The 20,727-nt window shown below is 32.6% G+C and overlaps 3 protein-coding genes across 5 annotated transcripts; 2 read left to right on the forward strand and 1 right to left on the reverse strand.

The window, feature by feature from the left end:
• The first annotated feature begins 286 nt into the window (after nt 1-286).
• On the forward strand, nt 287-2,253 carry LOC111241698 (phospholipase D delta-like). The gene is made up of 4 exons (XM_022781298.1): nt 287-325; nt 555-703; nt 1,086-1,256; nt 1,823-2,253. The coding sequence occupies exons 2-4, from the start codon at nt 575-577 to the stop codon at nt 2,126-2,128; spliced, it is 606 nt and encodes a 201-aa protein (XP_022637019.1). The 5' UTR covers nt 287-325; nt 555-574; the 3' UTR covers nt 2,129-2,253.
• A 2,505-nt stretch (nt 2,254-4,758) lies between these two features.
• LOC106760567 lies at nt 4,759-8,705 on the forward strand. Of its 2 annotated transcripts, XM_022781299.1 has the most exons (5): nt 4,759-5,426; nt 6,475-6,741; nt 6,831-6,922; nt 7,594-7,826; nt 7,916-8,045. In XM_022781299.1, exons 1-5 carry the CDS (start codon nt 4,869-4,871, stop codon nt 7,924-7,926), a joined length of 1,161 nt encoding a protein of 386 aa, XP_022637020.1. In that variant the 5' UTR covers nt 4,759-4,868; the 3' UTR covers nt 7,927-8,045. The 2 variants fall into 2 exon arrangements, with proteins under 2 accessions (XP_022637020.1, XP_014499474.1); XM_014643988.2 differs by having other exon boundaries at nt 7,594-8,705.
• Nucleotides 8,706-8,791: 86 nt separating this feature from the next.
• On the reverse strand, nt 8,792-14,076 carry LOC106760568. 2 transcript variants are annotated; one of them, XM_022781300.1, is made up of 7 exons: nt 14,007-14,076; nt 11,350-11,519; nt 11,042-11,111; nt 10,844-10,956; nt 9,964-10,678; nt 9,754-9,852; nt 8,792-9,137 (listed from the first exon to the last, which is right to left on the reverse strand). In XM_022781300.1, exons 1-7 carry the CDS (start codon nt 14,069-14,071, stop codon nt 8,990-8,992), a joined length of 1,380 nt encoding a protein of 459 aa, XP_022637021.1. In that variant the 5' UTR covers nt 14,072-14,076; the 3' UTR covers nt 8,792-8,989. The 2 variants fall into 2 exon arrangements, with proteins under 2 accessions (XP_022637021.1, XP_022637022.1); XM_022781301.1 differs by lacking the exon at nt 14,007-14,076 and adding an exon at nt 11,968-12,069.
• Nucleotides 14,077-20,727: the final 6,651 nt, after the last annotated feature.

Consider the following 20,727-nt stretch of genomic DNA (forward strand, 5'->3'; position numbering starts at 1 on the left):
TCATTGGTGGTTAAGAGGGAAATCATAGTCAGAGACACCAATCGGTTTCATCATATTCGTGATGGATCCTGCTCGTGTGGGGACTACTGGTAGTGATCTGTAAAGGGCTTTCCAAAGGATGTTTTCAAAGCTAAGGCTCAGGTAAGGTTGTTGAAAAAGTGATTCGCCTTTATACTTTGAGTGCATATTGTTTTCATTAACCTCACATTGGAGTGTTTATTCAAGTTATATTCAGATAAATTAGTCCTTAACTTCTATTTTCTTTTTTCAGAATCTTTTGTGTGGAAAAAATTTGAAAGTTGATCAAAGCATCCATACTGCTTATGTAAGAGCAATAAGATCTGCCGAACACTTTATATATATTGAGAATCAGTATTTTCTGGGCTCCTCATTTCACTGGCCTTCATATAAAAATAAAGCTGGTAGATGAACTTAATTTTCAGACATTTGTTAATTTCTGCATTGTTTCAATGTCAAAATTCTTTTGTATTGTATTTTATATTTGTAGCTTTAGAAAATACACTGCAACTGTAAGGCCAATTTTATCTCAACAGGTGCAAACCACTTGGTTCCCATGGAGTTGGCTTTGAAAATTGCTGGTAAGATCAGTGTAAATGATCGTTTTTCTGTATATATAGTTATACCAATGTGGCCAGAGGGTGTTCCAACAAGTGCTGCTGTTCAAGAAATCTTGTTCTGGCAGGTCAGACCAATTTCTAATCTACAAATTTTCCAGATTGACATTTTCAGTACTTTCCGCGTAAGTCTGTCTAAATTAGGAAGTCAGTTTGGTAAAACATGTTTCTTTCACAAACAGATGAACATTTTTTAAGATATTACTGCAGTGTAGATAATGGAAATGTTCTAATAATCTACAATGACCACAAATTTGATGCATGCTTGGATATCAGTTGGAGGAATATATTCCTACATAGTAGTCACATACTTGTGCTTTCTTTCACCTTTGGTTGAAGAAAATGAATTCACAATTTGTTTATTCTTGTGTTTGGCATAACAAAGACGATTGAACCTTGAAAGGTACTTAACTATTACAACCCTTGCATTTGAAATTTGTTTGACTATAGGGACAGACAATGTCTATGATGTACAAGATTATTGCTGATGCCCTTGCAAAAGCAGGTCTCTCTGATAAGTATCATCCACAAGATTATCTCAATTTTTACTGCCTTGGAAAGAGAGAACCCCCAAGCTCAAATGTTTCTCCAACGTCAAGTCCATCTGATAACCGCGCTTTGGTAAGCTAAATTTCTTCTTTTTCCTTAACCAAATGTGAGCATTGCATGCATGCAGTTTGAAATATTTATAGAACACTTAGATTAGAATTTCTTGACGTGCTTTCTTGTTATGTAACTACAAGAAGTTAAGTCTTGTCACAGTTTGTCCATTCATCAAACAGTTGCTGCACCATTTCAATTCTACAAATTGACTACAACTTATATGGTAGCAGTAGTAGTGAACAATTTGAACTTTCGAAAACTCAGTGTTTTGGTTATTATAAGATATTGTTCATTTTAAAAATATTATTTTATATCAACTACAAAATCTCAATATATATATATATATATATATATAGACGTATGTATAGTGCATGAAATAGCATGCATGTCTTTCTCCACGCTTCTGAATACTCGTAGCGTTTTCCAAATTCCAATCTCCATTCATGGCTTCTTCTTCTTCTTCTTGTTCTGCTTTTTCTGCTTGTTCTGCATCTGGTTCTCCAGAAGAATCTTCCTCCATTAAAACGACACCTTTACCCTTCCCCATCACTTCCTTCATAACCCCCGTGAAATTCAACGGTCAGAACTTCCTCTCCTGGGTGGGCTATGTTCTCCTCTGGTTCCGAGGCCAAGGTTTCGCCGATCACTTGACGAAGAAAGGGACCAGTGGATGCGAATCGATTACCAACTTGTTCGCCTGCTATGGCAATCCATCCACCCTACATTACTGGTTCACTTCCGTTCCTACAGCTCCTGCTGCGACCTCTGGAACCAGCTCATGCCGCGACGTCGGCGAGCTGCTCGCGCACATTGTTCGTGTATGTGGATCTTTGTGTTGGCCTCTTTTATGTGGTCCGTGTGTATGTGGACACCTTTGTGTATGGCTTTAATGTATGAATAGTCAATCACATCGTACAAATGGATAAATAACATAAAAAGTGAGTAGAATGTGGAATTTTATATCTGTAAAATGTTCATATACTTTATCATTTTCAGCCACGCTTGAATTGATGTCGGACCCTGATCTAAAATCACTTTATCAAATTGTTCATTCTATGACTCCTTGAAAAGGGCTATTTTCAAATTACCATTTTCACAAATTAGAAGTGCTGCCCTTTAGACAGATTGAGAAGTCTTGGAACAGATGGTTGAAATATTTCTTCCTTTGTTACCTTAATATTTGAACATTGAAATCTGGAACTCAGAAATGTGATTGGAAATCTCTGACATGAATTTGTACTGTAGCAGTTCTCTTTTTGCTATAGCCAAACTACTGTGTTTTATACTCATAATTTGTATATTTGATGGGATTTTTTGTACCTCTGAATTTCAGAATTCATAAACCAAAGTTATAAAAAATTGACAATGATATTTTAACAATTCTTTTTGACAACTTTTTTACAATGGGACATATGTCACCATTTCATTCGTCTGTTTGAATTTATTTTAAAAAAATATTTGAAACGGACCAATCATAAGCTGTCACGTACGCGTTGTCAAAAAATTGTCAAAAAAAGAATTGTTAAAGAGACTTTTTCCTAAAAAATTATATCCCATTAGCCCCTTAATATTAAAGACAGATTAATAATCCTAAAAATATATAATAACAAGATAAAAATTTACTATGGTGAACATAGATTTATTTGGAAAACATGGGAAATAGAAGTATATATGTTTCTAGAAGGTCTAATGGCAATTTCCCATGGAAGCTATAGTCCGAGAGGTTGAAGTTTTTCATTTGAAGATTGAAGTTTAACTTTGTAACTGTTAAAATATAACTCACAAGAAAACTATCATTTTAAGTTATAACTTTTATGAATACTTCTATTTAACAAATCAATGTAATTGTCGTCCACCAGAAAAAGCAAACACATTCATGTGCACTGATTAAATTGAGATTTACATAAATAAAATAAATTATTGAAATAATTTATTTCTTCCACTATTTATTTTAATAAGTTTTTAATTATATTTCATTGAAATAAACATAATAATTTAGCTATTTTTATCATGTTAATAAAATAAAAAATAAAACGTGACATTTGTTGTATGATTTCAAATAACAAGTTACTAACATATTTATCGAGTCATCATTTTCTTATTAACACTTTATACCATTCAAGTTTTAATAAACACTAAAAGTAGTTGAAAATTTTAAATAATAAGACTAAATTAAAATTAACTTAAAAATAGTATAAAGGAACAAACTATTAAAACCTAGTGTATATATAAATATAATTAACAATTTGTTTAAACTTAACTGCATGTATCTGATAATGTTAAACGTGCATAGATAACTTAATTTTATATATAATCTTTTCAGTAGGAAATACGTACAACTTGCGGGGATAGCTTAGTTGGGAGAGCGTCAGACCGAAGATGAAGGTCACGTGTTCGATCCACGTTCATTGGTTCTGGTTTGAGAATAATATTGTTTATTTTTATTAGTTTATCTTTTGTTTCTATTTTATGAATGGTATTTACTTACACTTACAATAATAATATGTTATACGTGAGTGAATACCATTCATAAAATAGAAAAAAAGATAAACTAATGAAAATTAACAATATTACATAAAACAATATTATTCTCAAATCATATAAATTAAATATTAAGATAGTGTCATTTAAATGTTGTCTATATATCATTACCTATAAATTAATCACTCCCACTAGAACAAAATTAACTTGACAAACATAGTCTTTTGATATTTCAACTATGTTGACGTCTCAAAGTTCATCTATCATTTCCATCGTAACAAAGTTCATCACTTAATCTAAATTAATAGTTAATAATAAGAATAAAATGCATATATAATAATACTGGCCTTACGATACAATCATCACAACACGACTTTCACAATTTAACCCTTATAACTTAAAAACATAACATATATATTTAACTTTATTTATGAAATACTAATATATTGAACAAACTCAAAAACTATACATTTATTATAATTAACTTTTGTCTCTCAAAATCTACATCTAGGATAAATTTCTTATATTTATGAGATATAAAGCTTCAAATTATAAAATATTTCTTCAACTCAATAATAATAATAAATATAAAGAAATAATATGCTATGTGAATAGGAGGAACCTGAACCCCCCGCCTTGTACTGTCCATTCTGCTGTCCCATTCTATGCTTTCCTCTGTTTCTTCACTTAAATATAAAGAAAAGTGGCATCTCTGTGTTTGCCATGTGTAATCACCCTTCTGTGTCCTTCCTCTGTCTCACTCAAAAGCTTGAAAAAATTATTAGATGACATATTATATCAAATATTTAAATAATTTTAAATATTTTCTTCCTTTTCACCTTCACCCTCCTACGAATAAAAGAGAAAGTACCACAGTTATTCTGGTGAGAATAAGGTACGGGAAGTAAAGAAGTGGAAATATTAAATTTATGTTTAGAGTTATCCTTTTTTTTTTTAAATGAAGAAAAAGATATTTTTTAAACACAGTGAATATTCATTAAAACAAGAAAAAGAGTTATTCACTTCATTTTAGAAAATCTTTCACATAACAAATTTATTTTTTAGTTTCCTTATTTTTTCAAATATCATAAAGTTTTCTGTTTCAGTTATTGTTCTCATTTCCATTCCCACTACTCACACTGCACCTTCATGGCGTCCCTAACTCCTGGCGTCCTCTCCAAGCTCCTAGAGAACGCCGGCAGCAAGGTAACCGCCGCGCACCGCCAGGCCCTCCTCCAGGTCACGGAGATCGTGCCGCGTCTCTCCTCCACCTCCGCCCTGCAGACCCGCGGCTACTTCATCAAGCTCTCCGACTCCCTCCACTCCGCCTTCGTCTCCGTCCCCGACGACGACGCCCACCTCATCTGCTCCGACAAGCTTCAGCTCGGCCACTTCGTCTACGTCACCCGCCTAGACCGCGCCTCCCCCGTCCCCATAGTCCGCGGTCTCACCGTCCTGCCCAAGCGCCGCCCCTGCGTCGGCAACCCAACAGAGCTCCTCCCCGGCGCGTCCCTCCACGCGCTCCAGAGCCAGACTGAAGGGGTGAAGAAGAGGGTCGCTGAGAAGAAGGTGGAGACGAGGAGGTTGAGTTTGGACTCTGCGAGAAGGGTCTGGGATCATAGCCCTGTTCGCAAGGAGAAAACCGGTTCTGCGAGTTCCGGTGGTGGTAAACTCAAGCACAAGAAATCCAACCCCACTTCGCCTAACGTGTGTTGCTGTTCTTTTTCTGCTGTTTTCTTCTTCTTTCAATCATTTACTCACATGTGGGGATGTTTGGAGAATAGAAGGGAAGAAAAAGGAGGGAAAAGGAAGTATCTTTGTTTTTTTTTTTTTTGGTAGAGAGAAAAAAACATTTTTGTATATGGGAATGAACTTTTTAAATTCAGAATTTTTAATGGGCTTTCTTTTCTTTGTTTTTCATTCACTGTTCCAAGTTCCTATTTTAGCAGGGAGTATGATGGATGGAAAATAAGAGAAAAAAATTTTAAATTTGAATTGAACACGGAGAGGAAAAAAGGATTTTTTTATTTATCAAATAATTTTTTTTTTATTTCACCTTTTCTTCGAGTAAAAGATCTGAACTGCATTTAAGTTTGTGTTTTATTTTTAATTCTTAGTTTGTTTGATGAATGAAAGGTTTTTCCTTTTGGATCCCTTGGACTGTTTGTTGTAAATTTTGCATGGGTTTTCTTTGAAGGGGTGGTTTAATAGAGGGTTTGTCAGGGAGTGAGTGAGTGTGTTCTTATAGTATGTATTTGATGGCGGACATATTATAGTAGTCATTAAGTTGTGTTCAGCAATGTCCCAAGTTTAAGGTTGTAGATTTTTAAGGAAACGTGAGGTTGTCGTCCCACTGCTGAATGTTGTTTTTTCCTTTTGTTAAATCACCGTTTTGGATAAATGAGGGCCCTCTTCTTTTTTTTTTTTTTTTTAATTTTTTTGTGCTTTTAAAAGGCTTTAATTTCTGTTGTTGTGGACCACGCCCACAGCTTTTTCTTCGTAAGCTTTGAAACGTTGTCAATATTTTTTTGGCAATGAATTACGTAAATGTGTTTCGTGAATGTTTATGGTAGGGCCTTGGTAGAGGGTACTTTTGAGGGTGCTACAAGCTCTGATGTCTGCACTGCATGCAGCAAGATTATAACACTTTTACTCTGATGTTGTGTGAGACAAAAAAGGTTTTTTTTTATGCGTCGTTTGTTGTGTTTTAGCTTTCTTGAAGCTTATTGTGGGTACATGGTGTATGATGCTGTAGGTGATAGACAAGAAGATTTCTACTAAAGCTGATTCTCCGCTAAAATCTCCAACTTCTAGTGTCTCACCCTTGAAGAAAAAAAATGAGAATCTGTGTCCAAAATCATTGACAAACACTCCTCTGAGGAAGAGTAATGGCAGTTGGTCACCCTGTGGTGACACTGTTCATAGCCAACTAGTAAAGGTTCCCCTCAATTTCAAGACTTGGTCTTACGATACTCCTGCATCTTGGGATGATCTCTCACCCTCCATGTGTGATCTTGCAAAGGTATTGAACTGGATTCGTGTCTTGCTAATATTCAAACTTTTACTCAACCATCTCTAGTTTTTGAATTTTGTTGTGCCACTCTTTTGCAGCAAGTTGTAGGTCATAGAAATTTTACTTTTTTGGTGGCTGTTCGGTCTCTTGAAGAAGCATCTGCTACAGATACTGTGATCCAATGCATGTGGTATATATTTATTTAATATTTTTATTGTAGATAATACAGTTCTTATGTTTTTGTCACCTCTTTCTGCGATTCCTTCTCATTGGTATTGGCCATACTTATGTCTACAAATGCATATTATCTGGTCATGCAATATTTATAATATTGCATTTAACGATATAATGAACCTAAACACTTTCTAATTTCTGAAAGCATTTCTTGTTATTGAAATACAGAAATGCTTCTGTACTGTTTCTTTCAAAATATGGTTAACTGATTTGTGCTGTAAACTGTACCTGTACCCCCTGTGCCCTTTTCAGTTTTAGGGTACAAGTTGTTGTGGATTTTATCTTTCTAAATGCGTGTCACTATTTGAATGTTATTTCAACTAAATTTCTTGCCAAGCAAATATCATGACAAGTCTTATGGTTGTTCAATCACTATCATTGTCACTTGTAGATAATCAGAATTGGAAGGAAATTTCTGTGTTTTCTAATAATAGCTTGTCTGGATCAGCTTCTTCAGGGAAATAGTTCTTTCTTTTCTAAAGCTATCTTAAAGTGATTACTTTTCTTGAAGTTAGCTAAACACAACACACACAGAAACATACACATTGTTTTTTCCTCCTTTGGGTAAAGATGAGCTACTGGAATGGCTTTATAATTTTATCGACTGAGATGAGCATTCTTTCTCAGCATGTTTGCAGAACTTTGCAAGTCATATCAAACACATTCTGCTGGATCACTTGTGAAGCAGTTTTTGGAGCTTCACCTGAGTTTGCGGAGAGTTTTAGTGCTGTTTGATTCTTTGCTCACCCCATTTCCCGAACCAAAGCCAAGCGGCCACTCTACACTGCAGTGTGCAACAGAAGATGCTGGCAAAGTTCCCAGTGGAATGAATGCTATATCTTGGGTACAAGCTGCCATAGGTACCAATCTTTCCAGATTCAATCTATTTGAAAAACAGGTGAAAAGTGAGGTTCTGAATGATGAGAAATGTCATTATGTTGTCATTGAGAATTCTCCTGAGGACATCAATACTGAGAATGCAACTGCTCAAAGCAAGCAAAACCGAGCAATTCAAGCAAGTCCCTTGCCGAATTCAATTGCTAAAAAGCTTCCTTCTGCGAAGCGGAAACTCTTGGCAACCAAGAACAAGGATGCTGCCAAGCAGGATCAACCAAAAGGAATTGAAATAAAGGTGGCTGCAAGTTTGGCTGAAAAACTGCTTGAGGCATCTAGTGAATGGTTCCTGGAGTACTTGGAGGAGTCCCTACGGAATGAATTTGGGTTGAAAAATGAAGTGAACACTGAAATTGCAAGTCTTCTCGGACAGCTCAAACAGGTGAATCACTGGTTAGATAATTTGGTTGGTGGAGATAAGGTCGATCGGAGAGTAGAGAAGCTAAGGAAAAAATTGTACCGGTTTCTACTAGAGCATGTTAATTCCACTATTGCTTCTAATTAATAAATGTGCAATAACAAAATGACTAACAAAATTGAGAAAATGGAGAAAACTATCCTCAACTGACTCTGCATTGGACAGCTGACATTGGTATTACGGTGAAGATTTAAAGTTAGGATCTTAACCCTTGTATAAGTTAATTTAACTTTCTGGCTGAACAAAGTAATTCCCAAGATTGTACTATTTTTGAGTTGTATTCTATGATAAGGATATGTCATTACTTACTATTATTGACTGTAGATTTATGTTGTAATTCATTTTGGATTAACCTTTTGGTCATTTGTTTCCATTACGGTCTTTAAGCTAACCTTTAGAAATATCAAGTACACTCTTAAGGTGTAGTTCTGGCTATTGTATGAGCAAATGCCATTCTTTGCGTTTATTGACTACAAACCGTTAATTCTTGGTTTGTAGTATTGTGCCAAAAGGTTGGCTTTTTTTCTGTGGTGCAGAATGTTTTGGTTTCGTTTTCAAGACAAAAGAATAATCGTGCCAAAGGGTATGGTAGAGAAAGAAAGAGACACTGATAGAGACATTTTATAAGAGCACTAGGACCATGTGTGAAAACATCAAAATTCAAAAGCTAACGCCTTCTGTGATGAAGGTATACTTTGATATTTTAGTTGGTCAAAAGTAATGTGTATGGGATGAAGTTGATGATCTCGGAAGCTGTGCCTCCTCAACAATTGGAGCTGACTTTCCCAAGGCTTTCATTCCTTTACAAGACTTCATGTGTTTGTACATTTTCTCAGGCTTAAACGACTTCCCACATTGCCTGCATCATCAAGTCCTATTTATGGTCTTTCTCATTGATGATTATGATAAAAACGTGAAATTGAAAGTGTCTCGAAACATATGGGCATCAAGTACATAGCTCATACATACTACACTAACTACCTCTCATTTAATTGACATGCATGAAACAACTGTGAAATCTTTAACACTATACCCCGCAGCCAAAAGTTGGTAAACATCACAATCTGCTAATAAATGTCAACCCTTTTTTATATTTTATATTTTATTACAAGAAAATCTAAATTATGGATTTTGACTAGACTTATACAACCACCCTGAATCTTCACTTCACTGGCCTTTTTGTTGGAAACTTTTGCCACTTGTCGTTTCAGTATATATGTTTTAATTTTTTTCATACTTATTAGACTAATAACAAACAGTCTAGTGCAGCTTTTCTGGTCTCCATGCACCTCATTTAGCTGAGCCTCAATCAGGTCCTGACAAGTCCTAATATTGTATCCTATTGATCTTCAACAGAGCTAAAACATCTTCCACAAATATAACCGTGAGTTTTCATGCACAGTTGCTTCTCACCATACTGTTGAAATGGTAATAATTGAAATTATATTCAAGAGGTGACATTTTGAGTCACTTACGAGCAAATTGGTCCACCAAATGGTTTGGAAGAACTTTGATTTAGCAAGTCGCCTAACTTTTTCCTGCTCCTGTTTGTTTCCTCACCATCAAAGCTTTTTCTGCAAACAAGAAAAAAGAATGAGAAATCAAGAAGAAACCAAGTAGATAATAATATTAGGATCATTAGTTTAAAATATATTCAAAGTTCAATGAATAGCATAACTCATCACCTTGCGCCATATTGCTGTTTCTGGTCTTGATGACCCCAAGAAGTCCTAAAGCACCTCTCTGATCCTCCCAATCGGTCTCCCTTACAAATCTCAGCTTTTGATTCAGGTATGTTGCTGGGTTCCTTCGAAATTTTTGTTTGAGCCGGGTTCATGATGACGAGTGCTGCATCGTTTGTTTCCACAGTGCCACAAGTGATCCAATTTCGAAAAATATTAGAAACTTTGGTAGAATTGCTTCTGATCTTAGTGAAGGATGATTGAGATGATGATGTGGATATGGTGGACAGGGATGAATCAGGTGAGTGAGTCTTATTTTGGTCATCTTTGTGAGTGCCCTTCTTACTCAACAGATTGTGATACAAGGAAGGCAATGAGCAAGTCTCTAATTTCTCCTGGTGCATTTCACTGCCTGTTGTGATCTCTAAGTGCTTCTCTTCTTCAACCTTAGAAGAGTCATCATCTGTCACAGAAGACCTGTCTGAGCTGAAGACCAACGAGTCCTGACTGATTTCTGATGACCCTTTTGTTGGAGAATTTGTTTTCGAATTCTGGTCTGGTTGAATCTGAGATTCTTCTTCTGCTAGAGACAGTGGCGGCTGCTGGTGTTGCTGCTGGTGGTGTTCTTTGTCCTCTACAACTTGTAATTGAGGGCACATCTTTTCAGCATGGATATCACAAACTACAGGTTTCTTTTCTTCTAGTGAAGGAGTTGTTGCTACAGCATTATCGAAAAAGTTGTCCAACTTAATGAGGCTTTTGACATTATTGGAAAAGTGCAGAATGCTTTGGAAATGTCCATGGATAGAAATTATGGGTGGCCATACTGAAATATTAATGAGAATAACAAAAGTGGGAATAGAAATTTTGTCTAAGTACATACCAAATGGGGTAGTGTGGATTTGTGATCCTTTGAGGATGTATTCATTGTCAGAGATGGGGGTTATGAGGTCGTCATCCAGCAAGTCTTGCCACACATATCCACTCTTGTACCTTCTGCCGTTCAATAATTGTTAGTTACAAATTCATCACAATGCACACATATGGTTAAAGGTTAAAAAAATGGACCCAAGCACTCAACCTCTTGTAGGACCAAGAAAATGCCTCAGGCAAGTCTTTTCCTCTCAATTCCCCAAGCCATCTCTTGACATCTTTTCAGGAGATAAATAAAAGGCAATACCGTTAGCTAATAAAAATCACATTAATCACAGCAAAAATGATCCATCAACACCTAGAAAGAGATTGTAAATGTGAAAGGTAATATGATGTGACAAGAGAAAAGATAGAAACCAAGAGTGTCTGCATTTCTTTACTCTATTCACATCACCTTATGCGTAGTGCACCAGAAACAACAATATGCAGAAAATGAACAAAGGAAACACAACACACCTCTCAGATAAACTCCATTACGAGTAAGATGAAGAACACGAATTAGATGAGGATGATCTGCACGACCACCAATCTGACTGAGGAAGTAAATGATGTGAAGCCTTCTCACTTCTCCTAAAGCTTTGCCTTCCATTTCAATTTCTCTTGGTGTGTTATTCTTCTTGCTTTTGCTGCAGTAAACACCAATACCCTCTTAACAAAGGAACCCTACAACTACTCTTCTTTTGAGGAACCCTCTATTGTTTAACTCAGCTATCTTCTACTATGCTTCAAAATATTATATAAAACGTAGAAAGCAGCAGCTAACATTGGAAAACACACAACACAAGAGATCTTTGTCTCTCTGCCGGCCTGCGACACAAGGAACTGAACTGACATCACAGCATGCAAACCTTTATGTCAAATAAAATATTCACAAATTTCATATCATTATCATATAATATATGGTTAATATCATGCAGGCCTGCTAGGTAGCTACATTAGCATATATGCATGGAGTGCTTACTTGTTCTTATCTTCTAACAAGAAAACAAAAACATCTTATCTCCCTAACATAGACAAAAGAATGATAAACATCGAGACCAGAGAATATCAAGCAAGTGACTAGAACGCAGTTACCTTTACCTCTTCTTTCTAACAGAAAAAGCAGATAGAGAGAGAGAAAAAAAAGTGTGCAAGAATTGACCAGGTTTGAGGATATATAAAGATGTAGCAGAGTGGAACAAGGTTCAGGGATAATCTGATTTCTCGCGATTTAAGAAATCATATAATAAATGTATTATAGTCAGCTTTTGACTTAACATCATTGTTCCCCAAAAAGTTCTTTTCTGTTTCATAGAGGGATGGTATGAAAAAAGAGAGAAAAAGAATGAAAGAAAGATAATTAATGTGAGTGAGAATTAAGATTTATTGTTTGACTCAGAAACTAGAAAATTAAATTATTTTATTTCTTATTAATAACTTTCTTTTATTATTATAATATAAAAATTATGGATGTTGAATTATAGCACAAATAGTATTGTTTTGGAATATGTTGAATAACTGCCTCTACATGTATTTTATTATATTTTTTTCTTAGTGTTGTAATGTGCATACTATATTACACATACTTGCCTATAAAATTTTTCATACCCTTTTGCATTGGAGTAATTTTGATAGTTTATTATTATTATTATTGTTGTTGACTTTCTGAAATTCAACAAACAGAATTCAAGATAAAACAATTAGAAACTGAAATGTAGTCCTAATCAATTATTAAAATTATGAAGTCTAGGCTAATGATTAAGAAAACACACCAATTTGACTCGGTCAAAAATAATTAAATGAAATGGTATATTGAATGTATTGAAAAATATTATATATAATATATATGATTAAAAAGAATAATATTTTATTACAAAATATTAAAAGAATAATATTCTATTATTTTTTATTGATGTTTTTGTACAAAACATATTATTCCTTTCATTTTGTAACTTTATTGTGAAGATGCAGCAGCATGATTTGAAAACATATTATTTTGTGAGTAATTAAAGTAATATTTTCACAGAACTATTAATACAATTTTATTTAAAATTATACATATAACGAATAACAGTGCTTATTATATATCAATGTGAATGTTCTATAATTTTTTATCATAATTTAAGAATTCTTTTAAAATTTAAAAATGAATAATAATATAATTAATACTAGAAATGTTATATATACACACACACATACAAAGTGCATCCATAAATCTAAAAGTAAGTTCAGTTTAAATATTTTTTTCTTTGTAAGAATAAGTTTAATGACACGTTTTATCAGTAAATGTTTTTACAAATTTAAAGAGTTATGATAAATCAATAGCCATACATAATAGTTTGTGATAATATAACGGCATAAAAGTATAATACACTTTTAATTCTCGTAATATTTATTCTAAAAGAAATGGACATGAAATTTATTTACAAAGATTTTTTTTGTAAGAGATGTGAATATTAAATGATAAAATAAAGAATAATAAAATCAATTGATATTTTAACAATTTTATACTTATTTCACATGTATTAAGAAATTACTGCATTTTATTATAACAAATGGTTTTTTTCTTTTCTACAAATAAAATACTAATTTCAAATTCAATGAAAAGGGATATAAAATAAATGAAGGTGTATTAGACAAACTTTTTCATTGAAGAGAGAAAAAATTATGTGAATTTCTCCGTGAGTTATTGAAATTAATTTATTCATTAGTTGTAATTTGTACAATATTCATGTAATTTTTCTGATTTTTAGTTTAATTTGTATTAAATTAATTACTGAATCAGTTTTTTTTTTGTCCATAAGAAAACTAAATTGTTTATGTTTTGCTAACAGCCTAACACAAAGATGCACCCAAATGCAACCAAAAAGAAAAGGAAACCATGCTTATAGAAAACCAGTTTGACCTAATTTAAAAACACAAATTGTTGAAGACAAATAGATGACAAGAAAGACACTACAAAGTGTTTGACAATTTCAAAATACCAAATGGCAATCTTGGCCAGCAAATACAAGAACACTATACAGAATAATAATCATATAAAGTAAAAATGAAAAAAAAAATATACTAAAAAAATTAAGAAAAACTTAAAACATAATGGTCCAAAAAACAAAGGATTTTGTTGAGATATTGACCTTTTCATGATGTGTAGATCCTCCTTTGTATAGTGTGAGTATCCTTTTGATGATTCCATTGCCATTGAATACATGACACAAGTTTTGTTTTATCCCTTTTGTCATTCCTTCCTTCAACATCACATTGCAATTTTCATCACAATATGACTCATAAATAAGTAGCTGAAAATACAAACTAGGAAACTATAATAATAATTCTCTGAAAATCATTCAATTAGAGATTGTCACCTTCAATGAAAAGGAATCATTCCATTTTTGTATCATCATGTTTAATATGGAAAACGATTTCTTCATTGAAGAACAAATCCAAAAATGAAACATTTTTTTTTATTTTTTTTATATATTTGTAAAATTTTGATATAGAAATTTTCAAAATATAAGTGTGTTTATTGTTCTCTGATTTCTTCTCTTTCGGTGCCAAGTTACCAATAATTTTGTTTATGGAATATAGTTTTTCCCTTTCTTTTTCTTTTTGACATTTATGAGTAATTAGCTATTGCATGATCTCTTATTTTTTCCGAAAAAGGAAAATAAATTGGGACCATATAGCTTAATTTAATGAATTGGATGAGCAATTATAAAGATAAGGAAAAGAAAAGTAGTGAGCAATATTTATTAAATCATGTGATGGTGAACCTAGCTTACTAATTTTAATTAAAAGTTCATGAAGAGGGTCACCAAAATAATGGAAATTTTTCTGCTTAAATAACATCATGATGCATAGACAATTCAACAACCTATTCAAGTAATTAAAACACTAGTCAATTTAAAGGTCAATAATAAATATATATTTTTTTTTATAACAAACATTGTAACAAATATGCAAAACATGTATATTATATCATGTATGTATGTGTACTTTACTATTTTACTTCATTCAGCATAGACATGTAATTTCACTCTTGTTACATACCCATATAACCCAAAAGAATGATATAGTGAAATATAGCTACTATAAAAAAAAAAAAAAGTCAACAACCTCTGTATTTTCAACTTTACCAAACTGAATTATATTTTTGTAGTCAGTTCGATTATTTTTTGTACAGTATATTAGGATTGTGCTATAAAAGAAATTACTAAATATCTAACTCAATAAACTTAATTGAGCCAAATTATATATATAATAATAAAAATAATAAATACTAATGCTCCAAAGAAGATACAATATCGTCTAAATCTCTAATTACTCTATTAATAACAAATACTAATTAAAGACTGAAAACCAAGTTCTAAAAATTTGAAAAGATGAGTCACTAAATCAATAATTGATGTTAGAAATAGAAATTTATACAATTAAAACATTTGTGTTAAGTTATAAAGAATTAATATGACGATTTTGTTTTGAATTTAAGTTTTTTATGATGACTTATTATTGGCAATTATAGTCTATCCACCATAATAAGTGGTGATGTGACAAAATTGTAAATATGAAAAGATCTATATTGGTTAGATCTAGAACTAATATATAAAGTGACATAGTGATAATTTTGTAATAAATTACAAATATTTTTTGTATGGTATGGTATATAATCAAGAATATTTAATTAAAGATATTTAGCAACTAAACCAGATTTTTAGGTAAGTTTGTTTATATTATATTCTATTTATATTTTATTGGGCTTATGTCAGTTTAAGGTATGTCAATTTAAGGTCCATAAGACAACTTATAAATACAAGGTTAGGGTCACCAGTCAGGTACTTCTAATCACTCTCCAATCACATTCAGAAATATTCATAAAATCACTAAATACTCAATTGTGAACCGAGGTTCATCAAAACGCTCCTAACTTGAGCGTCGGAATACCTTTTGCAGGTACCTCCCCCCCCCCTCCCTTTTGTCCAGAAGAAGAACGAACAGCCCGAGCCGAAGGTAGGAAAGCGACTACAACAGAAACAGGAGTGAACGGTCCAGACCTAGGAAAAGTGAGCGATCCAGGCAATCCAAGCATCAGAAAGCGATAAAGTCACGTCATCCAGGTTAGTCTCGGTCCCACAAAATCTACACTGAAACACTTTCTATACCTGTTAGACCTATAATAGTATAGAAAGTGACGCGATGACAATTTTGCAACAAATTACAAAGACTTTCTATACTGATTGAACTTAAAACTGAAATAGAAAGTGATGTTTAATTTTCACCCTACATAGACAAGCTTCACTCACACTATTCCTTCTCTTTGCAGCTTTACTTTCCTCCTTCCTACACTCCTCATGTTCTCTCCTCCTTACACTCCACGCGTCCTACCTCAAGTTGCCTTCATCTTTTGCATCAGTCACTCTCGTGATTGTCGTTATTGCTTAAGTTCTTGTCTTCGTTATTGGTCGACCATTCGCCATCGTTGTCGTTTTTGTTCGCGCTCTTGTTGTCGCTCTCGTAGTGCAGAATCTGATGGGTACCATGTCGACACCAGAGTAGGATAGAGGCACAAACTTGAAGTGTTGGAGACCAAATTTGCCACACCACCGTTCAATGTTGCCTCACCACCGTTCAATGTTGCCATTCATGGTAGTTGTTACGTTTTTCAGTGAGGTTTCGCAATTTCAAATCGTGTGTGGTGGTGCTCTCGTGACTATCTTAATTCATCACGGTAGGTGTGCGACTGATGCTACTTTTTCAAGTGTAGGCTATGAAGCTCGCAATCTACTCAAAGTTGACACATATGATGGCTAACTCATGGTCGCTACTGGTGAACACTGACGAGGTGCAGGTTTACGTCACAGGTTATCAGTGGATCTGCAATAGAGAAGCATATTCATGAGGTGGTGGTAATGTTTATGCTCTTATGGCTACAACATTGTGGTGGTTCTTGAGGCTCTTTGTGTGTGGTTTTGTGATGGGGCAGAAAATACCCCTTGAAACACTTAGAGGAAGAAGGAGATAGGTAGTATGATTCGAGCTTTGTTGGGTTAATGAGATGTTGGATGCCCAATTGTGTCTGAAGAAGAAGCAAACATTTTCTATACCAGTTGTTATTTTAACCAGCATAGAAAGTGAAAAATTTCTATACCATCTGTATCTATGTCGATTTTGGAACCGATTTTGCAAGGGTAAAAGATTGATCTAAGTCAGCTTGGACTAAAAGTCAAGCCGAGTTATAATGGTCTTAAGGTCAAGTTGAGTCGACCTTACCTGAAAGTCAGCCCGAGATAATCCCAATTGAAGGTCAAGCCTAGTTAACCTGAGATGAAGGCCAAATCAAGTCAACCTAGGCCGAAGGGTCAAACTGAGTCATCACAAGCCTAAGGTCAAGCCAATTTATGATGATCCTAGGTTAAGTCGACTCAACCCGAACCCTGGTGGAATCGAGTCGACATAGACCTAAGTCGAGTCTAATCGGTTTCGCATAGGTTGATTCAAGTTAGTTCTTGCTGACGTTAAGGTGAGAAGACTTAGATAAAAGTTGAGTCGAATGAACCAAACCTAGGTCGACACGAGTCGACTTGTGTCTAAGTCGTGTGAGTCAGCATGACCCATATCTAATGGACGTAATGTATATTAGATTTATCTCATTCAATTTAATCTAAAGGAGATTCATATAATTAAAATTGGATTGCAAAAAAATATAATTAATTTAATTAAAATAAAACTGAATTATATAGATTTTTTATTAGATTTAGATTCGAAAAATCCAATCCATGATCTACTTTCCTCGTAATATCTTGTACTCCAAAAAGAGTTAAAAATTTCATACAACTAATTTAGAATTATTTTTTTGGATTTTGTTACTGGATTTAAATAATGAAGCTTAAATTCAAAATGTTTGAGAATGGATTGAGACAGAAAATAAAAGAAGTAAAAATACTTATAAAAAACATTTTGAAATAAGTGGGAGTTGATCCAAAAAATTTATGAGATAGATAAAAAATATCCTAAGACCTAACTTCTAAAATGTTATATATGTTTCTTTTCTTTTTTTAATTAGCAACAAAACGCTATTTTTAACAAAAACCTCAAATTTACATTCTTAAAAACTCTTTTGTTCATTAAAAAAGATAAAAAGAAAGAGAGGGAACTTTATTATATTTATAATGTTTACACGTCTTTGCATTTTTTACAATGTTTGTATATCTACAACCTTGAAGTAAAAGAATCAAGTTATGAAGGAAAGCACACTCAGAAAACAAAAGAAGGAATGTACAGAAAAATAGGCTTTACGAATTAGAGAAATAGTCAAATTATACACCTTATATCTCTCTTCATGATAAGCTGCAAACTAGCTATAAGATGATAAAATCTCCAAATTTTGGAAGCAGAGAAGAAAAAGGTGTTATTAATCACTTTCAAGTGTTTTCAAACCCTTGAAAATGCATGAAAATGCTACAAAACCATGAGTCATGAAGAAATAAGGGAAGAGATATGTGATGTTCACCTGATGATGCATTTTGTTGGAGTGGCTGAATGTGCTTATAAAAAGTGTCAACGATGTTACTTTATGAACATAAGTTATAGCAATAGTAACGTAGAAGGAAATTCTTCAAACGTTCTCCTCTTTTGCCTTAATAAAGTGAAACCTTTAGAGAAAAGGTTACGGGTTTGCCTTTCCTTGTACAGAAACTTTCCCACTAATTTTCAGCTTCTCATAGAAGAATACACAATTTTCTTTACCTTTATAAGGAAGATTCCCTTCATGATGCACTAATGACAAGAGATGACAACCATATGACTTTATATAAGGGAATTACACTTCAAATCCTCCATGAATAAATTTATGTAGGTTAGACTCTGATCATGAATAAATTTCAAAATTTATGTTGGTTATTATGACATCATATGTAAATTTTGAACAATTAATTTTTTATGTTTATTTTTTATCATATATTAGATAGGCGAATTTTTTATTAATGAATTGGGTGAAATTATTGTAAATTATAAAATAAATTAAAAATCTTAGTATAATTTAATTTAGAATGAGTTCATATTACCAAAAAAACAAATCGCAAAAAATAAAATATTTATTCATAAAATTAATTTAAATAAACAAATTTACTTTTTTCTTATTGATAAACCAATTACTTTTAAAAAGGCTCGTGTTTGTTATTGAAATTAAGAGTGAATGACATATGGTACTATATTTTACCTTGAAACTATAAATTTAAAAAAGACAACTTTTTTACCATTTGACAATGAACTTAAAAAGCATAAAGAAAGAAACAAAAAATTCAAAGTCGTAATAGTCAAAGTCTAGGATTATTCCAAATGGAGAGCAAAGTGAACCTAGGATCTCATTTACCAAAATATATATAAGATTCTAAACATTTTGATAATATATCTTCCAATTATACTATATAAAGTCAAAACAAGAAAACACACATATAGTTTTATAGAGTCCAATGATGTCAACCTATTATTCAACTCTTTATCTTGTCCCTTTTGTTTGTTCTCCAATTAACAACTTCATACAACACTATTTTGGAAACAAAAATCAAAATGCATGCAATGTTATTATTCGAAGCCGTATTACATTATCATTTCAAAATGATAATGTCATTTTAAACTATATTTTGATGAAATTGGATAATAAATTATATGAATGGTCAAGATTGATTGTAGAATGTAGAAGATGGCACTATTCTAAGGTGCATAGAGTCTATGTTGCTCACCACAATTATTTTAAACGAGTCTTGTCTCCATCTTATTATGCATCTTTCCTTTTATATATATATATATATATATATATATATATATATATATATATATATATATATATATATATATATATATAAACTCTATAATTAATTTACAAAATTGAGTATTATTTATATTCTCACTCGTATTTGTTTGTTTTTTTTAATTATTTCTAGTACATATTATGTGCTTATGTATATTTATATAAGTTTTTTTTGTCTATAGTTTCTTAAAAGATGGGTATTTTACACATTTTTATATTTATGTGATTTTCTTAGATTTATATAATGTAATTCGTTAAATCATATCCCTAAATTGCGAAACTATTTCATATTTTCTCATATGCTTCCCTTTCCTTCACCTTTCAATGCGTTTGTGAATTTGTTTAATCGTATATTTTATTTTGGTTTCGGATTTGCAATAGTTTGTCATGGAGATTGTTAGGTGGAGATTATCAAGGAAAAGAAAAAGAATGTAGAACAAGAAAAGGGAAAAAATGGAGGTGAAAGTTACATGTCTAATGAAAAAATGGAGGGAGGTACAGGATGTTAGTGTCGCCTAAAAAAGGAAGAATGAAAGGATACCACTTAGGGTTTTTTTAATATATTTTAATCAAGCGTAAAATGATAATATTAAAATTTTTGGGGCTACAAGAGGAGAAAAGAAAGATAAGAGGTGTAGGAAGATGCAGCCAAGAAAATGGTATACATGGGTGTTTCTCCCTCTACCTTTCCCATTGGGTCCTGCATTTCTCTACTATTCTAATTTATTTCAAAAATATTCTATATATTTTTACTATTTTTTTTTATTCCAAAAATATTGTACACCTCTCCATTATCTTTAATCATCTTTCGCTTTCTCTCTCTACATTAATGGAGCATTTACATGGCTCATTAATGGATCATTTAAATGGCTCATTAATGGAGCATTTACATGATTCAAATTTGATCTTATGATATATTTTTTTAAATAAATTTGATTCAATCTTATTTTCGCTGTTGAATATATTTTTTTCTTTTCAAATTACTTAATAAATGCTAAAATTTTGTTCTAAATTTCTAGAAAAATGTTTATATATATGTGTGTTTTTTTTTA

Source organism: Vigna radiata, chromosome 5 (genome assembly GCF_000741045.1).
Source record: "Vigna radiata var. radiata cultivar VC1973A chromosome 5, Vradiata_ver6, whole genome shotgun sequence".
NCBI lineage: Eukaryota > Viridiplantae > Streptophyta > Magnoliopsida > Fabales > Fabaceae > Vigna > Vigna radiata.

What these genes read in the sequence shown, in the direction of transcription:
- LOC106760567 (XM_014643988.2), top strand. Translation starts at nt 4,869, where the DNA reads ATGGCGTCCCTAACTCCTGGCGTCCTCTCCAAGCTCCTAGAGAACGCC. An exon ending in CCAACCCCACTTCGCCTAAC is followed by an intron (nt 5,427 to 6,474) that starts GTGTGTTGCTGT and finishes ATGATGCTGTAG; the next exon opens with GTGATAGACAAGAAGATTTC. An exon ending in CCATGTGTGATCTTGCAAAG is followed by an intron (nt 6,742 to 6,830) that starts GTATTGAACTGG and finishes ACTCTTTTGCAG; the next exon opens with CAAGTTGTAGGTCATAGAAA.
- LOC111241698 (XM_022781298.1), top strand. Translation starts at nt 575, where the DNA reads ATGGAGTTGGCTTTGAAAATTGCTGGTAAGATCAGTGTAAATGATCGT. An exon ending in AAGAAATCTTGTTCTGGCAG is followed by an intron (nt 704 to 1,085) that starts GTCAGACCAATT and finishes GTTTGACTATAG; the next exon opens with GGACAGACAATGTCTATGAT. An exon ending in CATCTGATAACCGCGCTTTG is followed by an intron (nt 1,257 to 1,822) that starts GTAAGCTAAATT and finishes TTCAACGGTCAG; the next exon opens with AACTTCCTCTCCTGGGTGGG.
- LOC106760568 (XM_022781300.1), bottom strand. Translation starts at nt 14,071, where the DNA reads ATGGCAATGGAATCATCAAAAGGATACTCACACTATACAAAGGAGGAT. An exon ending in TAATGGAGTTTATCTGAGAG is followed by an intron (nt 11,112 to 11,349) that starts GTGTGTTGTGTT and finishes TCTCCTGAAAAG; the next exon opens with ATGTCAAGAGATGGCTTGGG. An exon ending in TTTTCTTGGTCCTACAAGAG is followed by an intron (nt 10,957 to 11,041) that starts GTTGAGTGCTTG and finishes ATTGAACGGCAG; the next exon opens with AAGGTACAAGAGTGGATATG.